The sequence below is a fragment of the Hermetia illucens genome, chromosome 6 (genome assembly GCF_905115235.1).
Source record: "Hermetia illucens chromosome 6, iHerIll2.2.curated.20191125, whole genome shotgun sequence".
NCBI lineage: Eukaryota > Metazoa > Arthropoda > Insecta > Diptera > Stratiomyidae > Hermetia > Hermetia illucens.
In genome coordinates, this window is record NC_051854.1 from 83,563,156 (window position 1) to 83,589,042 (window position 25,887).

Below are 25,887 nucleotides of genomic sequence, written 5' to 3' on the forward strand. Positions count from 1 at the left end.
AATTTCGGCTTCACTTCCTGCTTGCTTTTCCGAACCCTCTTTAACGTGGAGATGTTTAATTCGGAAGTCGTTTACGAGAAGTTATTCTGTTGAATTTCCTCTTCAGTTTCCATGGCATGCCATTCCATCTGCGTCACTTTCAATTTTGGCAGATTTTTTTCCGTCCTCCAGCACTTAGACCAATTTCCAAATTTTCTCTAGACCTTATTTGACTCCTTCTTTGACTGAGTATCTGGCTTGCGATGGGATTTTTATCATTCTTCGATTTCATTCTAGTACACCATTAACTTAATAGTGACGAAACATTGACCGTACGATGAAACTTGCCAGGGTTGTGACGACCTCCGCATTTGCCTGAAATTCGCTTCGTTAATATTTCATATTACATACTCAGAATACTGCAAGCGTCAGAGCCTCAGTCTATCCCATCATTCTCCTGGAGAGTTTGATGTGAACACTAAAGCATACAGCTGGAAAATGCGTAGGCCTTATCGACCTTTCCAGGTTGTCATACCTCAACACTCCATATCGACATTTAAAGCCAAACTATCTTGCTCGACATTGGAAACAGTGGATGCAAAAGCCGGACACTGGAACTTTTAAAAAGGAAGCACCACTAGAGGGAACAGTGATGGAAACCATCTGTGTCAGCGCATTGCTGAGGTATGCGAGGCTATAATATATCAACGGCGGTTGGACCACAGCAAATAATCAAACTGCAGGTAGAACCAAGGGATCTCAAACCCAAGATCATCTTTTCTGCGAGCCGTGCCAAAGATCAAAGAGGATTCGAAGCAGTATCAGCCAGGATGACAAGACCTTGGAAGTCATCTTAAAAGGGTTATTCGGCTTTACCTTGAGGCTAAAAAGAACCCTTAGTGCGCTGTCTACAAACAGAACCCGATACGGCAGCGAAATTTACTACAAGTTGCGTGGCCGAAGCTTTTGCTTCAAAGATTTATAACTCTTTTTCGACAGGATACTGAGAGTAGACCTCAGCAAACGGTTTACCAATTCATCTTCAGGATTACCGAAGGGGAACAACAAGGAACCTGTGGACATATTTCGGATAACAACGCTCCGGGATTAGGCGGGGTTCTGAACATACTCTCGTTGGTTACTAATACCGGACCCAAGTGATTTAATAAGAACAGTTCCCATCCAGTGTAAGGTAAACGAGGGTCCTACTAACGAAGAACTAAGTCATATTGCCCAGCTTGTCCTTTAGACACTATGAGAATCAGAAATCACAAAAGTATTGACTTCAATATAATAGCAATGGTCATAGATCTGGCTTGGGAGGTGTTATGCGCTGGTGAGCTCTGCAAAATTTTGGCAATAGATGATCTGAATGTTTCCAATTTGACCAACTAGGATAGGATTAAAACTATTTTGTTTTCTTGAAAAGGATTCTCTGCTACGGTACGAACAACGGAAGAAAGAAAACGTTGCTTTCCAAAGTTCCCCTAGAAACGGCTATAGCTGTTAAGCTCCCCTAGGACGTAGAGTTTTATTGGAATGTTGTCCTTTCATTATTATGAATGACCAAACTAGACTTGGTGGATAAAAAGACGCAGGCGATCCTTACTCTCAAACACAGAAAAGGCATCCCAATTAGTAATCACAACTTCGTCTCAACATTATTCATAGAAACGAGGTAATTGATGCCTAGCTGACCTGGATTGTTGGACCATACGCGGGAGGAGGCAGGAAGTGTTTTTATCAAAGATTAGCGCCAATATGATGAAACCAATATATAATCACAAGCACCTTTTCATAGAAGTAGTGAAATTTATCCTACCATAACTGACTCCGTGTGTCCGGATAGATGAGTTGTTAGAGCACAAGGCTGTCGTACGGAAGGTCGCGGTTCAAATCTCACTGGTAACAGTGGAATTTGTATCGTGACTTGACGTCGGATATCAGTCGACTCAGCTGTGAATGAGTACCTGAGTCAATTCAGGGTAATAATCTCGGGCGAGTGCAGTGCTGACCACATTGCCTCCGACAGTGTACTACTGTAGTGGACCGGTACGGTCTTGAATGAAGTGCTCTAACACAGTTCAAGGCCCTGATCCAATATGGATTGTTGCACCAACGATTATTATTATTTTAACTGACTCCTGGCCGGGCCCTTGGGCAACGCCGTGAACCGGAGGAAGTTGGGTCCGATATATTGACCAATCGCACTGAGAATATACAGGACGTATCGCGCAACACGGTTTCCTAAGGTTTTCTAGTAAATAACGTGTACTAACTCTACCAGAGGGCAAATCCGTCTGGAGTGCCTGTAGATTTTGAGAAATAACTTGAAAGGAACTATACAGGAAACAGTGACCACATTAATATAATTCCGGAAGAGGCGTTGAACTCATATATGAATTTCTTGTATTGAGATCGAGGGATCAAACGGTGACACAGAGAATTGAACTTTCACCTGACGTAATCTCTTATGGGGACATGAGACATATTTGCATTTCTTCGGATTGGACGGGTCTTCCGACTATTCAGCATATTCTGGTCATGAAGGGGCGAAGGAAGCAGAGCTCCGCCTTCAACGTAAATATCGAGCTTCTGGAAGCAGATGCTGTGGTCAGAGGCAAATTGGCCGGCAATCGTTAATTGTCTATCCGAAGAAAACTCCAGAAACTTGAACGAAACCAGAAAGCCTGTGTGTTGCTTGGTCGAATTGTGATGGTGTATTTCAGAGTCCTCCTTCCTGGATAATACTTCACGATAGCCAGAATAGATAGGCGAAAAAGTGAGAGTCATTTTTCTAGTTGACAATATCACATATTGCAGCGCCATTTTAAGAGTTCCACCTTCATCCGCTAGTAAGCGTAAATGAAAAGGGGCAAATTGTACCAACTGGTCCTACAGGTTGGGGGCTGGGTAGGGCTGACAACCCTACACGGAAAAAAACTAGTTACGAAGCCACAATAGGAGCCTCGAACTGGATGGATTTTACAACGAGGAACCCGGCAACGAAAAAGGAATAATGATTTGCGCATTTTCTCACGGAACGTGCGCTCCCTGTACAGAGATGGAACTGCCAAGCAGCTAGCCGATACCCTGTCCCAATATAGGGCTGATGTAACAACGTTGCAGGTGATGCGTTGGGCAGGGACCGGTTTTCTGGAGAAGAGTCTCTACACCATACATTATAGTGGCCATCCAGTAAACCATGTGCTCGGAATAGGTTCCTTAGTCAGCCAAAAACTGAAAACTGCTGTTATCAGCTTTGAAAACATAAGCGAACGGCTATGCACTCTACGCCTGCCAGAGAAATTTAGAAACATAAGCATCATTAACTTTCACGGTCCTACAGAGGAGACTGCAGAGTCAGGACAGTATAATGAACCCTCAAAGTCTGTCCCAGATATGATATCAAAATCATACTTGGGGATTTTAACAGCCAAGGAGGGACGCAGCTCGTATTCAGGCGATACCCTCGCTCCCATAGCTTACATCAAAATACAAATGATAACGAACTGGGGAATATTCAATAAGCAGTGTCACACGAAATGGTTATTGTAAGAATCTGGTTTGCGCGGAAAGCGGTCCACAAACAAACGTGGGCTTCTCCAGACGGGATCACTTTCAACCAAATTGGCCACGCGCTGATCGAACGCCGCCACCTTTCAGCCTTGGTGAATGTCAGAACATATAGAGGGACCAATATAGACCCCGATCATTATCTCGATGGCATGGTGCTCCTAGCTCGAATAACAACACCACCTAGAATCCTCTCTCACAATCAGGTGAGAGTTAACAATGAAGCCATCCATAACGCAGCCCTCCGCAAAACCTATAAGAGGGAAATAGATGCCGCAATAACCGCAGTAAAAAGAGATCCTCGAGATGATGCATCAACAAATGATCTTGACAAACACCTGAAGAACGTCATCATAAATACGGCCACACACATACTTGGCCCCAGTGGGTCGGAACGGCTGGTTTGACGATGAATGTAAGCTAACAATGGAACGGAAGAATGCTGCATACCGAGTAATGTTGCATTCTCAAAGAACGCGGACACGATGGAAAACCTGTTGGAATTTGGACATCAGTTGTAACATGTTTTCATCGAATTTAAGCCGCCTACGATAGCATAGCCAGGGTAAAACTGTACACCGCCATGAGAGAATTCGGTATTCCAACGAAATTAATAAGACTGACTAGGCCGAGCCTGACCAATGTTCCAGGCCAGATAAAAGCAGAAGGACCACTCTCAAGACCATTCGACATCAACAACGGTCTAAGACAAGGGGATTCCCTATCATGCGTCCTCTTTACCCTTTCCCTGGAGAAAGTGATCCGTGATGCTATGGTAAACGCGACGAGTACTATCCTATTGTAATCCAACCGACTACTACCCTATGATGACGATATCGACATTATGGGAAGAACGATCCGAGGCGCATAAACTGCCTTCATCCAGATCGAGCAGGCAGCGATGAGCGCGAGATCTTGGGTTGGACATCAATGAAGGCAGGACAAAATATACGGTGGTAACGTCAGCACCAAAAACCAACCAATCAAAAACATCAAACTGCACTTGTCAAACAAGAAGAATAAAGACAGGAGACTACAACTCTGAGACCGTTGATAATTTCTCCTATCTAGGATCGAAAATCACAACCGATAGCAACTACGATGATAAAATCTGCGCACAGTTGTTGACAGAACCTATTTCACCAAAAACTGTTCCGCTTGAAACGCCTCACCATAAGGTCAAAGCTCTTACTATACAAGACAATGATCTTGCCAGTCCTCATGTATTCCTCGGAGACTTGGGTTCTTAGCAAGGAAAATTGCGAACTCTTGGCCGCGTTCGAGGGAGGAATACTTCAAAGAATTTTTGGCCCCCTACATGAGGATGGACGATTCCGTCCCGACGAAATTGATAAGACTGACTAGGCTGACCGTGACCACTGTGCGAGGCCAGATAAAAGCAGTAGGATCACGTTTAAGACCATTCAACATCAATAACGGTCTAAGAGAAGGGGATGTCCAATCATGCGTCCTCTTTAACCTGGCCCTGGAGAAAATGCTTCGCAACGCCGAAGTAAATATAAGAGGCACCATCCTCTTCAAGTCCACCCAACTATTGGCCTACGCTGACGATATTGACATCATGGAAAGAATCCAGATCGACAGGCGGCACGAGGTCTTAAGCTACATATTAATGAATGCAAGACGAAGTATATGGTGGCCAAACGAAAACGATGAAGATAGGAGACTACAACTTTGAGACCGTTGAAAATTTCTCCTATCTAGGGTCGAAAATCACAACCGATAATAGCTGTGACGATGAAATCCGCGCAGGGGTTGTTGGCTACCAACAGCGCCTATTTCAGCTTATAAAAACTGTTTCGCTCGAAGCGTCTCACCATAGGGTCAAACCTCTTACGGTACAAGACTATGATCTTGACAATCCTTATGTATTCCTCGGAGAGTTGGCTTCTTACCAAAAAAAAATGGCGAACTCTTGGCTACGTTCGAAAGAAGAATCCTCCGAAGAATTTTTTGGCCTCTCCATGAGGATGAGCGATTCTGTAGCCTACATAACGACGAAATCTATGAGTGATACCATAACCGTCAGGTTGTGGATAAAGTCCGGCTCAATAGATTACGGTGGGCGGATTACTTAATCCGTATGGATGAGGATGAGCCAGCCCGAAAAGTCTATAAGAGAGATGGAGCGATGGCGTAGGTCAGGACGCCAGACAGCTTTTAGGGATATCGAATTGATGAACCTAGGCTAAACCAGGATGTCTGGAGTTCTTTATTAAGACAGGCCTAGTCCGGATACCGGTTATTGCGCCGTTGATAGTGATGATGAAGCGTAAATAAGCATAAGCAGTGGTAACTCAAAAAACTTCTTCATTTTCTTTTCATGTCATGATTATTTCCTTTCCACGAGCAACAATATTGACAACAATTTGAAGTTAACATCCCACTTTAATTTTCAAGTAACAAAAGTATCACATCAACTGCACCCTCCTCAAATTCATATCATATTCGCATCCCTTTTACCTGAATACCGACTGAAACACTCATTCATAACACCACAACAATGGCAAACTCTGCCAAAGTTAAAACTGCAAACAATATCCCCGCTTTCCCTATAGCGGTCAAAACTTTCCCTAAAACCCATCTTTAAATTTCAGACAATAGCCTTTTATTATGAAACCTCTTCCTGTCAGGACTATCTCCTTTCGGTTTCAAAATAAAGTTCGTTGAACAGCTGCTGATGTTTTTTGTCCTTCCCACTGCTCGTCCTTGCTAAGCGAGAACATTCGTTCTGAAGAGTAACGAAAAGCTCAGTAAGAAAGTTAGGAGTGCAGCATCCTCAACACGAGATACCTTGGGAAAGTTTCGATGTTCCTTCGTGGAGGGAAAATCGATACCAGCACGCTCTTTCATCCTGTGAAAACGTGAACGACAGGAATTCCGCTGGATGGAGGGATGAGTTGCCTGTGGACTCGACGCTGTGGAATAGCAGAAAAGCTCAAGTTCAAGACGTAGCGGGATTCATGCTGAGTAGTCGAAACTGGTACATATTCCAGTGATGACATGACGTCAGTGGTAGTAACGCGAACGGTACACGGTCCTGAGAAAGTTACCTCTTGGTGTGTCCCGGTTTTCATAGTAAATACTAAGTCGTAGATATGTAAAGTGTTGCGGGGATGAATGCTTCCGCAAAATGTAATGGTAATTGATGTTGTTGCCTTTTATTCCTCAAATTCAACCTTTTACTCTCGATTTAAATACCTGGCAAGGACTTAGATTAACATTTTGGTATTATCTGTTTTGCAGGCCGAATCACCGCTCATTCCGTGCCAAGATAGAGCCACATCGCAGCATCCACAATCGTCCTCCAACATTCGATGTAGATCACCACCTCGGAAATCCGCACGGCCGTTAGATGCACAAAATTCAAACTGTCAGCACATAGAAAGGTTCTCATTGGAGGAGGCTGTCGTCGCCGTAGATATAATGGAGCAGAAAATTGATGCAGTTGGTAAAGTCACCGGTGAATGGGGACGATGGCAATTACGAACTGTCCTGCTGATTTTCCTCTGCAAGATACCCTCGTCGTGGTTCATGGCTTGTATCATCTTCACAGCTCCGGCCCCCCGACACGGGGAGTTCTACTGTAAGCCACCAGAAATTCTAGGCGCCAAGAATCACACTGAGTGGATAAAGGTTTCACATCCGGCCAAGGAAGAGAAGGACGACCAAGAGTTCAACATTGACTTTTGTAACGTTTACCAAGATGTCCGGGACCACGTTCATCAATACTTTCACTATGACTCGCAGGCTGCCGAGCCTAACTTTACCGAGGAGCCTACGCGTGACAGTTCGATAGTGCCGTGTAATTCATTCGTCCATCATGCGGACTTTCATTCGCTAATAACGCAATTCGATCTGGTGTGCTCGCGTGATATCCTTGTTGCCGTAACGCAATTTTTTCATTTATTTGGTGTCTTAACGGGCGGAATTCTAGCCACGTACTTACTTAAATAGTGAGTATCCAATGTTATCAATTAATTTCTTGTTCAGTGAAATACTATCTGCAATTTGCAAAGTTAAATTAAGAGGAAATGGGTAAATTAAGCTGGAGAGGTGAAATGTTTGCGCTGTGGTGCCGTGGTTATGTGAACGAAGCTGGGTTAGTTGTGCTAGTTCTGGGAAGTTTATGCCCTACTTCGATAGTGAGTGGATTGGAAATTGCAGGAGATAATTTACAGAATTCTTTGAAAAGGATTGTCGAAGGTAGTAGTATGGATATGTGTATGTATAGCCATGAAGGATATTTTTCACCTCAACGTCCTTCGTTGGAGACAAATTATCGGAAAGGAATCGAAACTCAACTCTAAGGACAATGCAGCAGGATTCGTTGGATTTCTACAATTGTTGTCGAGTTTCGTTTAAAAACTCATCAAATATTGAACCCATTTCTATATCGAATTTTAATTTTTTATTCAATATATTAATTTCAATATCTTAAAAATTCATTAACATTTGCTATCCTTTTGTCAAACCTCAGGTTTTTGAAAAACGACTTTGAAAGACTGCTAATTTATTAGTCTACAGTTACCTCATTTCATTTATTTAACAAATATCGAAAAAACACTTGAAAAAAATATGGTTTTTCCAGTCCGCTGAGGTGCCTGCAGTATCTAATACGCTCATAAATGAATTCAAAGCGCTATCTACTGCACTTTCATTAAAACAATCTCACACCTCAACGATTTCTGTGCTGATACGATAGACAATGATGACAGTCGCTATGCACTCCTATATGAGATATAATCATCATTGCCGCCGCAACAAACGTAATACGATCTAGGCCTACCTTATTAAAAACAGCGCGAGACATCCCGGTTTTGCGCTGAGGTCTTCTTCTTTTTCTTCAGCCTTTGTCCCGTTCACAAGCGAGGTCGGCTCGTCGTGATTGGCTTCGCCATTTGGCTCTATCGAATGCCTGATCTGGGTGCAATCTCGAGGCTTTCAAATCCCCATCCAGCGTATCAAGCCACAGTTGCTTAGATCTGCCTTTTGGTCGTTTACCATCGACTTCGATGGTCTGACCAATCTTGGCAAGTGAATTCTCGTTGGCACGAATTGCGTGACCATACCATCGAAGACGCCTCTCTCGCAACTTTTCCACGATCGGTGCAACCCCATAACGATCGCGGATATCCTCATTTCGGATGTGATCTAAACGTGTGACGCCACTAGTCCAACGTAGCATCTTCGTCTCCATTACCGCAAGACGTCGTTCATTGTCTTTTATGGTCGGCCAACACTCAGAACCATAGAGAGCAACTGGACGGACGACATTGCGGTAAATTTTAGATTTGAGACGTTCGTTGATACGTCGATCACAAAGGACACTAGTTGTGGAACGCCACTTCATCCAGGTTGCGTTAATGCGTGAAGCAATTTCATAACGCAGTTCTCCATTGGCTGATACCGTTGACCCGAGGTATTTAAATCGCTCAGTTCTGGACAGATCACTGCCGCTGACAGTGATTGTGCCTGTTTCATGGGGATCGGTTGTCAAAAATTCAGTTTTGTTTAAATTCAATCTGAGACCGTGTTGCATCAGGCGATCATTCCATTTTTGAACAAGTTGCTCGAGATCATTTTTGCTATCAGATGCTAGGAAAACATCATCTGCATAAAGCAGTGTGTAGGGCGCTGGACGTTGGATATCCCGTGTGACGGTGTCCATAACAAGGACAAAGAGGATTGGTGAGAGGGCACTTCCTTGATGAACTCCAACAGAGACACGAAGCGGTTTTGATACACCCGCCATATTTCGAACTTTACTTTTCGGATCGTGGTAGAGCAATTGAACCCAGCGCACGAGTTCTTCTGGCACGAAGTGTTGTCGTAAAGCATACCAGATGAGTTCGTGTGGTACACGGTCAAACGCTTTCTCTAGATCCAGAAAGGCAATGTAAAGAGGGCGATGCTTCTCACGGTGTTTCTCCATGAGTAACCGCGCAGCGTGTATTGCGTCAGTAGTTCCGCAGTTCTTGACAAATCCGGCTTGATTCACGGTTATTTCAACGATTTCGCGAATACGATTGTCAAGAATACGTTCAAAAATCTTCATGGTATGGGAAAGTAACCAGATCGGACAGTAATTTGAACATTCTGCTGGGCTACCTTTCTTTTTCCGTATTGGAACAGTGGTACTTTCTTGCCAGTCAGATGGTGTTCTTCCTTCCTGAATAACCCGGTTAAAGAATGCACTGAGCCACAGTGTTGGGTCCCAGCTCTTCGCTTTCCAGAGCTCAGATGCGATGTCGTCAGGTCCTGTTGCTTTCCCCGATTTCATTTGTTTTACTGCCTCCTCGACTTCAATTGCGCTGACTGGTGGAACTGCTCCAAATGTCGGCAATGATTGTGGAAGTGGAGGATGAGCAAATTCTTCAGTTGAAATCTGCTCGAAGTATTCTCGCCATCTATCAGTTGCGGCTCGACGGTTGGTAAGCAAAGTACCGTTCTTGTCATTAACACAACAGAAGTGTTCGATATCCTGTGTGCGTTCGTCACGGCTTTTAGCAAGTCGATACAGATCTCTCTCGCCATCCCGAGTGTCCAGTTTATCGTAAAGATTTTTGAAATGGTTCGCTCGGGTGACAGCGACCGCTTTCTTTGCTTCCCGGTTGGCATTCTTATAAATTTACCAATTAACACGCGTTTTATCGTTGATAAATTTGTGGTAGAGGCGTTTCTTTTCACGGACCTTTCAACATCATCATTCCAAAGCCAAGTATCTCGGTCGATGTACCGCTTACCCGGCTTGGTGACCCCGAGGGTTGCAGAGACCGCTTTGTGGATCGTGTCTTTCATTTGGTTCCACGATTCTTCCACATTCGTAATGGTTGGCAATCGTATAAGTGAGACCGTTTCTTCTTTCTTCTCACCAAATCGCCACCATTTAATGCGCGGTGGGCCAGTGCGTTCCTCACGCCGTTTTATCGGTGGCTTAATTCGCAGGACGGCAATCAACGGCCGATGTTGAGGTGCGATGGTCTCATAGGGAACGACTTTGCAATCAGTGACAGTGGTAAGATGTTGGCGTCTTATGAGAATATAGTCGATTTGCGTTTTATTGTTCCCACTATAAAATGTGGGAAGATGAGACAATCGTTTGATGAACCATGTATTCATAAGGACAAGGTCATGGGCGTCCGCAAAATCGATTATACGCTCGCCACCTTCATTGCGCGCTCCGAACCCCTTTCCCCCATGGCACCTGTTACCGTCTGCCGAGGTCTACCAATTCGATATCTCTAAAAGATATCTGGCGTCCTGGCCTAGGTCATCGTTCCATCTCAGGCACGTCTTTATAGACTTTCCTAGCTGGAACATCCCCACCCCTGCTGATTAAGTAACCCGTCAACCGTAACCTATTGAGCCGGATTTAATCGCTAATAAAGTTAGTCATCAAATAGGCTACGGAATCTTCCATCCTCATGTAAGGAGCCAAAAGTTCTTCAGAGGATTTTTTTCTCGAACGCGGTCAATAGTTCGCACTTTTTTTGCTAAGAACCCAATTCTCCGAGGATGAGGACTAGCAAGATCATTGTCTTCTACAATAAGATCTTTGAAACGAGACAGTTTGTGGAAGTGGAAATAAGCTCTGTTAGCTTCCAACAATCGTGTGCAGATTTTGTGGTCATAGTTGTTATCGGTTGTGACTTTCCACCCTAGATAGGATAAATTATCAACGATCTCAAAGTTGTTGTCTCCTACTTTTATTGTTCTCATTTGACCAGACGATTTTGATGTCGCTACTTCTTTGTTTCTTTATGCTAACGTTACCACCATATATTTCGTCTAGCCTCCATGCTTGTTCTGGACGAAGGTAGATATTAATTCTCGGGCTGTTCTTTCAATAATGCCAATATCTTCAGCATAGACCAATAGCTAGGTGGACTTGAAGAGGATGAAGCCTTTCGCATTAAAATCATTTTTCCCAGGGTCAGATTAAAAGGGATGCATGATAGGCCATCCCCTTGTCTTAAATCTTTGTTGATGTTAAATGGTCACAAAAGTGATCCTGCTGCTTTTATGTGGCCCCGCACACAGGTCAGGATCAGCCTAGTCAATCTTATAAATTTAGTCGGGATACCGAATTCTCACCTAACCATACCCAGTTTTACCCTGGATAGTTTGTCCTAGCCGACCTTACAGTTAATGAAAAGATCATCATCATGAACTAATGACCATATTAATTACATTCATCGTCTATATTGGCCCCCCTATATGTTCTGACATTCATCAAGGTTGAAAGGTGGCAGTGATCGATTAGCACGTGGTCATAGTTGAAATTGGTCCCGTATGGAGAGGCCGACGTATGGTTGTGAACCGCTTTCCGCGCAAACCAGATAATTCCAATAACCATTTCATGTGACACTGCTAGTTGGGTAATTAAAGCCCGTTTTTATTGGTAGTTTTGAGTAAGCTATGTGAGCCAACGTATCGCCTTTAAACAGGCACCGTCCCTAGTTGGTTTTTAAAGTCTGACATCATCCCGTAGAAGGTATTTTTATATATCAAAATTTGCCTCCCAAACGCGGAGTGCATAGCCGTTCGTTTATGCTTTGAAAGCGGATAACAACAAGTTAATTTTTTTGGTTGATTAGGAACACTACTGTAGTAGCTCTTCTCCAAGAAACCATTCCCTGTCAAGCATATCTCTTACAACCCTGTTACATCAGCCTTATATTGGGAAAGGTTATCGGCTAGCTGTTGTTCGAAATGCGTAAATCATCAGTCCGCATTGGTTGCCGGATTCGTCGTTTTTTAGTCAATCCTGTCCGAGGCTCCTTTCCTCGCTTCAGAAATTTGAGTTTCCATATAGGATGCTCAATATTACCCCAACCTGAAGGACCAATTGGGACGCCTTCATCCTTCCCCGCCTGCAGTTTTTCATCAAGAGGAAACTCCCAGTGATCATCACGTGAAGATGGAGATAGGGTTTGATAATAGGGCAGTGTGTTTTCCAGATTTTATGATTCATCGTGTGTACCAATCCACATTTCATCCTGGGACCTATATATGAGATATACGGGATCAATTTTAAGTACTGTCCTTTGTTGCTATGCTTTGAAACCAACACTCCTCATCGTCTGATATATGTTACCAAGTTCTAACATAAGCCAGCTTTCAGTTTTCTTCTTCTTCTTAATCTTTTGTTCAGTTCAGTAGCCAAACTGACTCTTTTGGATTCACTACTCTTGTCCATCATATACCTGATCCGTGTATCAAGGTATCACTGCCGGTCGGCTCTTAGGTCGCCCCTTCGATTTCTATCTCCTTCTTCTTCTTCACCCTTTGTTCAGTTGAGAAACGGAGTTGACTCGTTTTAATGGGTAGCACCAAGGTCATAAAACTGATCTGGATAGCGCCAGTAGGCTCCCAAATCCAAATCTAATGTATGCAATTATCGTTGTTTTAGTGAGGCTTTTAGTCTCTTTCAATCGACTTGGATGTTCAAACTAATTTTAGCAAGTTGGCAACTTACTTCAGCACAAATACCTTCCATGACGCCCCTCTCTCAATTTTTCCATGATTTGTCGATCGCGGATATCCTTGTAGTTATTAATAAATATTTGTTATTTGGTTAATTCATTAATATTTTATTTTGTTAATTCATTAATGAATATTTATTTTAAATGATTTTTTAATTCATAAATTTATTATGTTTATTCTTTTTATCTTTTGGTTGACGGCCCTCTGTTTTTTTTTATTTTTCTGTTTCTGCCAGGTTTTGGTGTGGAGCCGCTAAGCGGTTGTACACTGCAGCGCCTCCACATCCTTAATTTCGGTTATAATGATAGCGTGTTACGCCGCTGGTCCAATGCAACATCTTTGTCTCCATTACCGCAAAAACGGATGTCCCGTTTGAAAAAAATAAAGGGGAGTGACAATAGGACGGTTCCTTAACGAACACCAATATATATGCGAGCAGTTTTAGTGTACCTGGCGTACTTCGAACTTTATTTTTCGTATCGCGGTAGAGCAATTTAACTCAGCACACCAGTTCTACTAATAGGGGATGCCACAAAGGATGTCAGTTGAGTTTGTAATCTACACGGACAGACAACTTTTCGAGATCCCGAAATGAAATGCTACGAGGGCGATGATTCTGACGATATTTCTCCTTAAGTAACCGGGCAGCGCAGTTCTTGATGAATCGAACCTGGTTTAAAAATCTTTATGGTCTGGGACGGTAACGGGATCAGACAGTAGTTTGAACATCTTGCTGAACAACCTCTGGTTCCAGTCGTTTAATTGCTTGCCCTTGGGTGTTTAACGTAGTTACCTGTCGTGGAGACTTAATCCTACGGTCGTCTTAACACACGGATTGATTTTGTGACCACAATCAGAGCCCCGCTGAGACAAGCAACAACGGTACCAGTCTATACCAAGTGCATGGCTTAGCATTCATACTGGTGGATGCAAGAATTACCTAAATCTCTACCGAACTATGGAGTACGGCACCCGTGTTGATACACAACACTATGTCGTGGCCCGAAGGTCTCTTCTCGCTTGAGCACAACCACAGCCCCCATGAAACTCCCACAAGGGGGCCAACCGCAACCAACCGAGCTGTACTCAGATACGACAGGAATTTTCCTGAAGTATAAGAGTCCAGGGGCTACCTTGGTTCCCATGGTACCAGTATACCTCTGGTAAGGTTTCGTGACCAATTTGCCACTTCAGATGAGTCCCCGTGCAGACTCGGATCTGATCGCACTAATTAGGCCTTTGCAGCATTCGCCTACTGCATCACGGCCGGCAAACCAAAGTGAGTACAACGTCTCCCGGTGCCACCACTATGGAGGTTCTCCTCGCCCACTTGGTTTTGGTTTGGTCGACAGGGTTGCCGCCCCGTCCTCCTTACCGCCACCTCTGAGCACCAGAGGCGATGACAGGTGGAATTCCTCCAAATGTCAGCAGCGCTTGTGCAAGCGGAGAACAATAAAATTCTTTCGCTGAGATATTTCCGAAATATTCCCGCCATCTGTGTGTTCCGTCGGTTTGTCGATTGCTAACCTAACCCTTGTCGTCAGTCCAACAGAAATGTTCGATATCCTGTGTGTATTGATGTTGGCTTTTGACTAGCCGATACATATCCTTCTGGACTGCTCGGTTCACAGCGATCCCTTTTTTGCCTCCTGTTTGGCATTTTAGTAAATTTGCCAATTCATCGCGTTTTATCGTCAAAGAGCTTGGTGATCCGAGTTGTTAGACTGTCTGGTGGATGTTGTCTTTAACTTGGTTCCAAGATTCTTCCACATTTGTGATGGTTGGTGATCGCGTAAGTGAGATCATTTATTCTTTTTTCTCGCGAAATCGCCACCATTTGATGCGCGTCCAATGCTTTCTCACGGTGTTTTATCAGTGGCTTGGCACCAACCAACGGTCGATGTTTAGGTGCGATATTCTCACAGGGACCGCTTTGCAGTCAGTGATGGTGGTGAAATTTCCGCGTCTTATGAGAATATAGCTGATTTGCGTTTTACTGTTTCCACTATAAAATCTGGAAAGAGACAATTTTTTGGAGAATCATGTATTCACAAGTACAAGGTCATATCGTTACGGTCGCCGTGACTGTGTTTCTACATCACATGTCCACGCAAAATGCTGCCGGAGCCCATGTTGGTGTTTAGATCACCTATCACTATCACAATGTCACCACAAGTCAGCAGGATTAAGCCTTACACACATCAATGCTCATCCTGCCGAGACAAAGAGGGAAATCTGATTTCCGACAGAGCGATGGGTTGAATACTTCCATGATCTACTGAACAACTAGAACATTGGCGAGTTGAAGACCTGCCAACTGAAGACGGCGGACAAATGCTGCCACCACCAAGTATAGAAGAAACAGTCCGTGCAATCCGCTGGCTTAAAAATCATAAGTCGCCAGAGGCCGATGAAATTACAGCCGAATTGGTTAAATATGGCGGAAACCATACGTCCAGAACATAATTGGCCCATACCAAAGAGGCTTCTTTCCACGCAAATTAGCAACAGATCAGATCTCTGTGCGGCAAGCGATGGAAAGACTGTTGGAATATAGACATCAGTTGCACCATCTTTTCATCGACTTTAAGAGCGCCTATGATAGCATAGCCAGCGTAAAACTATACACGGCCATGGGGGAATTCGATATCCCGACTAACTAGGCCGAACCTGACCATTGTGCGAGGCCAGATAAAAGCAGGAGGATCACTCTCGAGACAATTCGACATCAACAACGGTCTAAGACCAGAGGATGCCCGATCATGAGTCGTCTTTAACCTGGCCCTGGAAAAAATGATCCGTAATTCTGAAGTAAATGCGAAGGGCACTATCCTCTTTAAGTCCACCCAACTACTGGCCTGTGATGACGATATCGACATTATAGAAAGAACCACCCGAGACGTATAAACTGCCTACATCCAGATCGAGCAGCCGGCGTACATTAACGAAGGCAAGACGAAATGTATGGTGGCAACGTCAACACCAAAACTCAACCAAACACTGTCTTACTGTACAAGACAATGGTCTTGCCAATCCTCATGTATTTCTTGGAGACTTGGGTTCTTAACAAGAAAAACTGCAAACTCTTGGCCGCGTTCGAAAGGAGAATTCTCTGAAGAATTTTTGGCCCCCTACATGAGGATGGACGATTCCGTAGCCTACATAACGACGAAATCTATGAGCGATACCTTGACTGTCAGGTTGTGGATAAAATCCGGCTCAATAGGTTGCGGTGGGCGGATCCCTTGATCCGTATGGAAGAGGATGATCCAGCCCGAAAAGTCTATCTACGGTAGAAACAGAAGACGGGGCAAACCCTGCCTAAGACGGAACGATGGTGTAGCCCAGGATGTTAGGTTACTTATTAAGACAGGTCTAAACCGGATACCGGTTGTTGCTCCGTTGATGATGATGAATGTCACCTCTAGGAAGCCTCTCCTGAACTGCATGTAATTGCTCGTACAAAACCTCCTTCTCCACTATATCGGAAGTCTCCTTTGGTACGTAGCATCGTACAACTGTCGTGATGCTCAACTTGGGCCTGAATCTTCTAGTTATCATAGAAGTCTTTCAGAAACCGGCTCCCAGGTCAAGGTAACGCGTCTTGCGGTAGACGTAAGAAGCAATCGAATATCGTATCCGCGTCTGCTACCATTTGGCTTTGCAGAGTACAAAAACACGTTGCCACTAGTCTGGCGAGAGGGAGAGGAGTACTCTCCAGAGTCCCACCATCTTACTTCGGTTAGGCCCAGGCTGTCCACCTTATACCGATGTAGGTTGAAGAAGCTGGGCATTCTGAGGACCCTCGCTATCCATGTCGACAAGTGTGCGCAAATGCCAAAACCCAATCATTACCCGCTTTTGATAACCAAAGATCGTAGTCTAGAGGTCAGTCGCTATCTGAAACGTTGTTGTTCAGTAGCAATCAAGTTTCAAACTTTGCAGCTTGTTTGCCCACAAATTTTTGTCACTTTTTGTCGCAACTCACAGGGCCAAGATACTATTATATGCTGGGAGAACTTGTCGCAAAGCAGTGAAGAAGTCTGCCCCTAGGGTCTCGAATGACCATTGTCAACGATATCCCTTGATTGGCGATGAATCAGCCAATTTATTGTTCCTTTGACCTTTTGCGCAACAACCGGTATCCGGTCTAGGCCTGCCTTAATAAGGAATGCCAGACATGCCGGTTTTGCGCTTTTCCTCATGTAGGGGGCCAAAAATTCTTCACAGGATTCTTCTCTCGAACGAGGCCAAGAAGACCAATCTGGAGGGCCAGTTGGTACAATTTGTCTCGTTTTTAGGCGCGGGAGACTCGCCTTCATCCTTCTCCGTCTGCAGCTTTTCGTTAAGAAAGAACTCCCAGCGGTCACCACGTGGAGGTGGAGATAGGGTTTGGTAGTAGAACTGTTGATGTTAGTTCAGCAGGCGTTTCCCAGGTTTTATGCTCCATCGTGGGTACCAATCCATGTTTCGCTCTGGGACCTATACTACCCTTTGACCACATCAAAACCTTAAAAGTAAAATTATCCTGTTTCGACACCTTCACTCTTTTTTAACTTCTCTGCGAACTGCTGAACTGGTGATTAAATACGCGAATACTTTTTTTTGAATATTACTCCTGAAGTACTTACCGAGAAGGCTAAACGGTAAAGTTCGATCTCTATTTTATCGTCACCTATAACATTATCCGAATCTCTACCTGACGAATCTTCTTTTTCTTCAGCCTTTGTCTCGTTCACAAGCGGGGTCGGCTCAAATCTCCACCTGACGAATATTCAGACTTTATATATATTGGCTACCAGTTTCTCCTTTTTCAGCAGTATTAAGACCATTTTTGTAAACTGACGTGTCAACAGAAATTATAGTTAGAAAAAAATGAATTATTTTTAGGCCAGCATTTCTAACCCTTACTTGGAATATAAATATTAAACTTGATGAAATCACCCCATCACTTCTAACAGTGACGTAATATACATCCCAATCTCATCTTTTCTGTGGTTGCTGTGAAAGATTTCATGAAATTAGATTGACGTTTTCCACAGAAATGGAATGCTTCCTACGAGTTGGCAACAATTTATTAATCTTCGCATTCATCCAATTTCGCATCATCAACTTATCAACGATGTAAATTTGTGTTGCTTTTGGAGGCAATAAAACTTTATCCTTTTCACTGCGTTTGAATTTTTGATTATGAAAGGTTCAATTTTATGCCTAATAACATTTCAAAAGGCCACACCACTTGAAATGCGTTATACTTGGTTGAAAGTACATTTATTTGTCAGTGGGTGGGTATCTAATGGTGTGGTATGCTCAATAGAAAGTAGCCATGGGGATAATTCCCCAATGTTTTTGTCCCGACTCCTGGCATGGCAGATTTCTTTCGGTGAGTTAAACTTTAGAATTCTGTGGAAAAAAAACTCCCGAGCTAAACTTCCTGGTTGAGCATTACGGGGGGAAATTCCATCGTTTTACAATTATTTCACCAAGTTCACCAGTCTCTTGATAAATATTGATCCTTTTTGTGCGAACTCTCGGGTAAAAAGCTACTCAGATATAAATTTCTTGGAAGAAGAAAGCAAGGGAAAGACTTTCCTCGAAAATCATCTAGACCTTTCTCAACTACTAAATATGGTGCCACGTACATAATGGATAAGGCAATCTTTGAGTGAAATGTTGAAAGTTGTTCCTCTGAACTTTGAGAAATAAACACAGGAATACTTGCTGCTATAACCTTGCCTGATTCCTTAACAAATTAGTAATAATAATAATCGTTGGCTCGACAATCCAATTGGATGAGGACCTTGAAGTGTGTTAGAGCACTTCCTTTAAAACCGTAACGGTACAGTACACTGTAGGAAGCAATGTGGTCAGCAAATTAATCTTCTTCTTCTTTTTCTTCAGCCTTCGTTCCGTTCACAAGCGGGGTCGGCTTGTCGTGACCGGTTTCGTCATTTGGCTCTATCAAATGCCTGATCTGGATTCAATCTCGAGGCTTTTAAATCCCCATCCAGCGTATCAAGCCACCATTGTTTCGGCCTGCCTTTTGGTCGTTTACCATCGACTTCGATGTTTAGACCAATCTTGGCAAGTGAATTCTCGTTAGCGCAAATTGCGTGACCATATCATCGAAAACGACTCTCTCGCAATTTTTCCACGAGCGGTGCAACCCTCATTTCGGATGTGATCAAAACGTGTCACGCCACTAGTCCAACGCAATATCTTCGTCTCTATTACCGCAAGACGCCGTTCATTGTCTTTTATAGTCGGCCAACACTCGGAACCATAGAAGGCGAGAGGACGGACGACATTGCGATAAATTTTCGATTTGAGACCATCCGTTCTGATGGTCATACACAATAATCCAACCGAAACTTCTTACCGTGATCAGCAATGAGTGACCGAGATAAGCTTTATGTTTTGCGTTTAGGGGTTTCTTTGTTTCCGAGACTTATTTTTTTCAAGAAGTTGTTTAGTTGACTTAGGTACTGCTCCGACGAATAACAAAATGGACCTACCTGGACCCCCCTAAGACATGGCTGGAAGAAAAACCCGTCATTAGTCAGTCCGATAGCTGGCGTCTGGAAGGCTTAAAATCGACCGTGCGCCAGGTTGTGTAAGTACACAATATTCTTGGTGAAAGAATGAAGCTGTTAACCTAGAGCTCTGAGGTAAAATTTTACAAAAATTGCAATGTGACTGCTGGAGTCGAAGCCCATCTGTACCTCAAACATGCTCTACTATATGGTCCAGTATCCACTTGAAAGCAATTATGACCCCCCTGAAATCCTACTTCAATAGAAAGGTGGCTTGTAAAATACAAAGGAGATACTGGTAGCCCATAGAACCCTGTATTTACCGACATCGACTGCTGGAAGAAACTTGAAGCGGTGCCGCCATAGTCAAGATCACCAAAACGGCACGAAAAATACCGAAGATATTCTAAGGACGCGATTTTGATCAAGCAATATTCAAACATGCTTTCGAAGAAAAAGTCACAGTGAGTTAACGAAGGTTGAATTCAGTCAGAAGAGGAACTCAAGTTAGAACAAGGTGGACCCGGGTTTTCCATTTTTTATCATTGCTTTCACAAAGAAGCGAAGAAAGAGCGCAACTACAAACTATTATAATGCTTTTATGCGAGACCTACCGGCGAAAGACTAACCAGTATGTAAGCCATCGATCATTTTGGACCTAGGTTTTCCCGAAGACGTTGAAAATATCCAATAAATACATATCTCGCTCCCTTTGACTGAATTTCCTGCTCATCCTTACATTGGATGATGCAGTTAATAAGACTTGGAGCTATACTTTCCCACTGACTACCAAGTGGCAAGACACATCTTATCGCCAAATGAAGCCCTATACCCTCAATGATAAAGCAACGTTACCTGCAGATTAATAAGGAAGGGCAGAGACATTAGAGTCGCATTTATGCCCAGCCCTTTTTTGTATCTGTTGTAGTTCTTCGCATTCGCTAATAATATTAAACTTAGAGTGTTAAGCGTATGGGGTTGACTATTACCAATACAGGACATTCCATCAAATGATTTATTTAAATCGCTGTTTAATTTTTAACCATGCGACACGGAGCTGCCATGCACTCGTCGCTCCTCACATCTTCTTTTTCTCACCCTTTGTCCCGTTCACAACCGGGTCGGTTCGTCGTGATAGATTTCGCCATTTTATATTATTAAACGCCAGATCTGGATGTAATCGCAAGGCTTTTCATTCCCCATCCTACCGTACCAAGACACTGGTATTTCAGCCGGTCTGTCGGTCGCTTACCGTTGATTTCCACTTTCAGGCCAATATTGACAAGTGAGCGAAGCGCGCATGTGACCATACCATCGAAAACGCAAATTTTCCACGATCGGTGCAATCCCATATCGATCACGGATATCCTCATTTCAGATGTGATCAAAACGTCACGCCACCAGTTCAATGCAACCTCTTCCTCTCCATTATTGCAAGACGCCGTTCATTGTCTTTTATAGTCGGCCAACACTGAGGATTATAGAGAGTGGCAGACGGACGACATTGCGGTAAATTTTAGATTTGAGACGTTCGCTGATACGTGATGACAAAGAACACTAGTTGTGGAATGCCACTTCATCCGGGTCGCATTAATACGTGAAATTTCATTAGGCAGTTCTCTTTGTGGGGAGCATATCGCAGTTCTCCATTGGCTAATAGTATTGACCCGCCTGTGCGGAGTTGCCAAATCTCCCATCAGGCGCGTCCCTTCGTGCGGATAAGGGAATGCTCGGCGAATGTGTCATGGGCGTGCACATGCACGCATCCGGAGATGTGCGTGTATGGGCATGCTTATGCGCAGGCCGGGTAGGTGGAAAGTAAACGCCCACCCGTGGATAAAAATTGGCTATGGGAAGGACACCCAGAAATTAAACCAAATATGGAAGAGGAGAAAAGTAGTTTTTTTACGGTGCAGGGCTTCGGAAACCCAGTGCCGGCGGTTTTTGGGAGTGAGCAAGCGGGCTCCCGGCCGTCGATATCCAACGACCGCAGTGCCTCAGTAGTGGGAAACTTGGCTACTGTGGCATCTAATGCTACAAGAGATAATGGTGGAGTGGAAATTAGGTCCACACCGGATCCCTTTAGGAGGAGTTCGAAACTTGGGAGATCACCACCGAGAACAATGGTTCTTTTTGGTAGTCGAGATTCGTCGCGGGATTCTGAAAGAAATACGAATAGTCCCTTAATCGAGATCATTCCTTGTGGCGCAAGGCGCGAAAGCAAACGGGAACATACCGGAATGGCGTTCGTTACACTCGGGGAACGAATAAATGAACTGTGCGAGTTCATCAAGGAGAGGCGGAATATCCACCAAAATATTCGAGCCTTGATAAGAGGCATTAAATTGTCTTATATCAAGGCACTCGAAGAAAAGAATTCCCAAGCGTCAGTTGGCAAGGTCACAAGGGAAACGCAGGTGACACCTCCCCGTGATAAAGCAGGCGGGAAGACAGGAAAACGGGCTAGAGACGGTACCAGCGAGCCTCTTGGACCACAGCAAGTCCCGAAGAAGAAAAAAGCCTCTTCACCAAAGAAGGCGGAGCCGAAGAGAGTACCCGCGAAAGTCGGTAATCTCACGATTGCAGCCACAACACCTACAAAAGTGGAAGAAACCAACGCCCGGAGGCCCGAACAATGGACTAAGGTGAGCAACAAGAGGAAAAAGGACAAAAAGAAACTCCGCCCGGAAATAATAATTATTTCCAAGAAGGGAAATATGTCCTATGCCGACATCCTCCGAAAGGTGAAGTCAGACCCGGAATTGAAGGATTTGGGGGATAGTGTGAGCCGTATCAGGCGAACACAGAGAGGGGATCTGATGCTGGAGTTAAGTAAATCCGCCGACAAGTCGGCCGATAACTTCCGCGGGAAGGTGGAAAGTGTACTTGGAGAGGAAGCTGAGGTAAGAGCTCGGAAACAGGAGATAGTGGTCGAATGCAAGGACCTAGATGAAGTCACCTCACGGGAGGACATCTGTGCTGCGCTGAAGCAACAGTTCAACCTTGGTGATATAGACCAGAGTGCCATAAGAAGGATGAAGAAGGCATATGGTGGCACACAGACCGCTATTATTAGTTTGCCGGCGGAATCAGCTATTAAGTTAATTACCGCGGGCAAGGTAAGAGTAGGTTGGGTCGTGTGCAGGCTCAGGGAGCAAATCTCTCTAAAGAGATGCTTCAGATGCCTCGATTTCGGCCATTTTGCGGCGGCATGCACTAGCCAGCATGATAGGTCGAGGAGTTGCAGGAAGTGTGGGGAAGAGGGCCACCTCATCAAAGATTGCACCGGAGATCCACGGTGTATGTTATGTAGTGGGAAAGAGGGCGTGGACGGCCGGCATATTGCAGGAAGCAGCAGATGTCCGGTATATAGGAGGGAGCTGAACCACACAGGCAAATGAGATTGATACAAATCAATCTCAATCACTGTGAGGCAGCTCAGGACCTGCTCTCGCAAACCATTCGAGAGTCGAATGTCGATGTCGCGGTTATTTGCGAGCCGTACAGAAACTACGGCGGTGCGACTTGGGCGGTGGATGCGTCTGGCAACGCCGCAATCTGGGCGTGCGGAAGACAGGCCATTCAGGAAGTCATGGCCCCCCCGGCAGCCGGTTTTATAAGGACGAAGGTCAACGGTGTCCATATTTACAGCTGCTACGCTCCTCCTAGTGCAACCTTAGCAAAATATGAGGAGATGTTAGACAGTCTGGTGTTGGATGCTAGAGACCGCAGCCCTAAAATCATTGCGGGCGATTTCAACGCGTGGGCCCTGGAGTGGGGAAGCCGATCGACGAACACCAGAGGTCAAATTCTGTTGGAGTCATTTGCGGAGCTGGACATCGTGCTGGCCAACGTTGGATGCGTGCCCACCTTTCGAGGAAGAGGGTCGGGTTCGATCGTTGACCTGACATTTGTTAGCACTTCACTGGTGAGGGGGATGGCTTGGCAAGTGAGTGAGCACTACACCCACAGTGACCACCAGGCCATCTTCCTCTGCATTGGGAACCAGGGAAGCAGTCAACGACGCTCTGGAGGTGGAAAGGCTAAGGCGGTTTGCTGGTCTATCGGAGCTTTCGACGAGGAGACATTCCTGGCCGCATTGGAGGGAGCCCATGATCCGGATGGAACAGCGGTGGAAAGGGTCACACAGCTGTCTCAGTGTGTAACCGAAGCATGCGACGCTACGATGCCACGACGACGTTTGCACCACGGCAAGAGGCCAAACTACTGGTGGAACACGGAGATCGCTGCCTTGAGATCCTCTTGTCTCCGAGCGAGGAGACTTTCCCACAGGACAAGGGGAAGGCCGGAGCACCAGGAGCGTGAGGAGGAATATAGGGATCTGCGAAGCAACCTTAAGAAGGCCATTCGGAGAAGCAAGCGGGAATGCTACCAGAAGCTCTGCATGGAGGCTAATACGAATCCGTGGGGTACAGCCTACCAAGTTGTAATGAACAAGATCCGCGAGCGAAAATTACCTCAGGTGACATGCCCACGGCTCTTATTGCAAATAATTGCAACTCTTTTCCCGCAGCAGGAGCAGGACGAAAGAGAACCCCAACTGGCAGCTCAGCAGGACGTCTTCTCGATCCCTGATGTTACCGAAGAGGAACTTTGGGAAATCTGCAGACGTATTGGGGACAGCAAGGCTCCGGGATTGGACGGAATTCCGAACAGGGCTCTGAAGGTGGTGGTGAAGGCCAGGCCAAGGTGGTTCGGAAGCACATTCGAATCGTGCATGGCGGAAGGAGTGTTTCCCGCCCAGTGGAAGAGGCAGAAGCTGGTCTTGCTACCGAAGCCCCGAAAACCACCCGGCGTGCCCTCTTCATATCGCCCTATTTGTCTCTTAGACACCATGGGGAAGATGTTGGAGAGGGTGATATACAACAGGCTGCTCCCGTTCATCGAGCTTGCGGGTGGCCTTTCAGAGCGGCAATATGGGTTTCGGCGAGCCCGTTCTACGGTCGATGCAGTAGCAAAGGTCGTGGAATTGCAAATGCTGTGCTCTGGTGACGCTGGACGTCAAAAATGCTTTTAACTCAGCCAACTGGGGCTGGATTAAGGGCGCTTTGGCCAAACTGGGTGTTCCTAGCTACTTGGCTCGGCTCATCGAGAGTTACTTTTCGGGCAGAATTCTCTGGTACGAGACGGACGACGGGCCGAAGGAGTACATTGTGACAGCAGGTGTGCCTCAAGGTTCTGTATTGGGACCGCTGCTGTGGAACATAATGTACGACGGAGTGCTTGGCCTTCGCGTGCCGGAGGAGACAACGCTGATTGGTTTTGCGGACGACTTGACGGTAGTTGCAATTGCAAAGCATCCCGAGGACGTGGAGCTTTATGCAAATGAAGCCATTCATACCATCAAGTTATGGTTACGAATGGCCAAGCTGGACCTGGCGGACGAAAAGACGGAGGCGGTCCTCATTACCAACCGTAGGAAGAACAACACGGTTACCATCCAGGTTGGTAATCGTGAGGTCGTCTCAAAATCGGTTGTCAAATACCTGGGGGTGATGATCGATGCCAAGCTGAGTTTCAAGGGACACTTGGATTATGCGCGAGAGAAGGCAGCAAATGCTAGCTCATCCCTTGCAAGGATGATACCTAACGTGGGAGGGCCGAAGTATAGTCGCAGGCTACTCATCGCGGGAGTGGTGAGGTCGATCCTGCTATACGCGGTCCCTGTCTGGGCGGGAGCGTTGAACCACGCTGTCAACCGGAGGAAGATATGTTCGGCATACCGGCCAATTGCGCTAAGGGTGTGCAACGCATTTAGGACGGCGTCGACGGAGGCAGTGTGTGTTATCGCAGGAATGATCCCTATAGATCTTCTAGCGGGCAAGGCACACTGGCTCTACGAAAAACGGAGGGCAAATCCAGCCGAGGTGAATGCGGATTTCCGAAAAGCCATCAGGAGAGAGTTGTGTGGCAAGTGGCAACAACGATGGGATAACTCCGACAAGGGCAGGTGGACCCATACATTGATCCCGTGCATCGAGAAATCGGTCAACCGAAAGCACGGAGAATTGAATTACCACCTGACACAGTTCCTTACGGGACACGGTGGCTATAGGAAGTACTTGCATCGCTTCGAGTTGGACGAGTCTCCCAACTGTCCTGAATGCGGTGCTACACTCGAGGACCCGGAGCACGTTATGTTCCATTGTCCCAGATTTCTGCAGCAGAAAAGGAGGTTGAACAGCATCTTAGGGGCGGACATCGAGCCCTCCAACCTGGTGGAAGAGATGTTGAAGTCGGAGGAAAACTGGATGGCGGTAAATGAGGC

At 45.3% G+C, this 25,887-nt stretch overlaps 1 protein-coding gene across 4 annotated transcripts in view; it reads left to right on the forward strand.

Annotated features, from left to right (window-relative positions):
* Positions 1-25,887, forward strand: part of LOC119659993 (organic cation transporter protein-like) — a 276,402-nt gene that overhangs the window by 149,979 nt on the left and 100,536 nt on the right. For 2 of the 4 annotated variants that reach the window (XM_038068368.1, XM_038068365.1), the window contains one exon: positions 6,823-7,532. In XM_038068368.1, the coding sequence (XP_037924296.1) occupies positions 7,003-7,532 (530 nt within the window). In that variant the 5' untranslated portion in view covers positions 6,823-7,002. Of the gene's footprint in view, positions 1-6,589; positions 6,718-6,822; positions 7,533-25,887 lie in introns of those variants that run through there. The other 2 variants (XM_038068367.1, XM_038068366.1) reach the window with 2 other exon arrangements.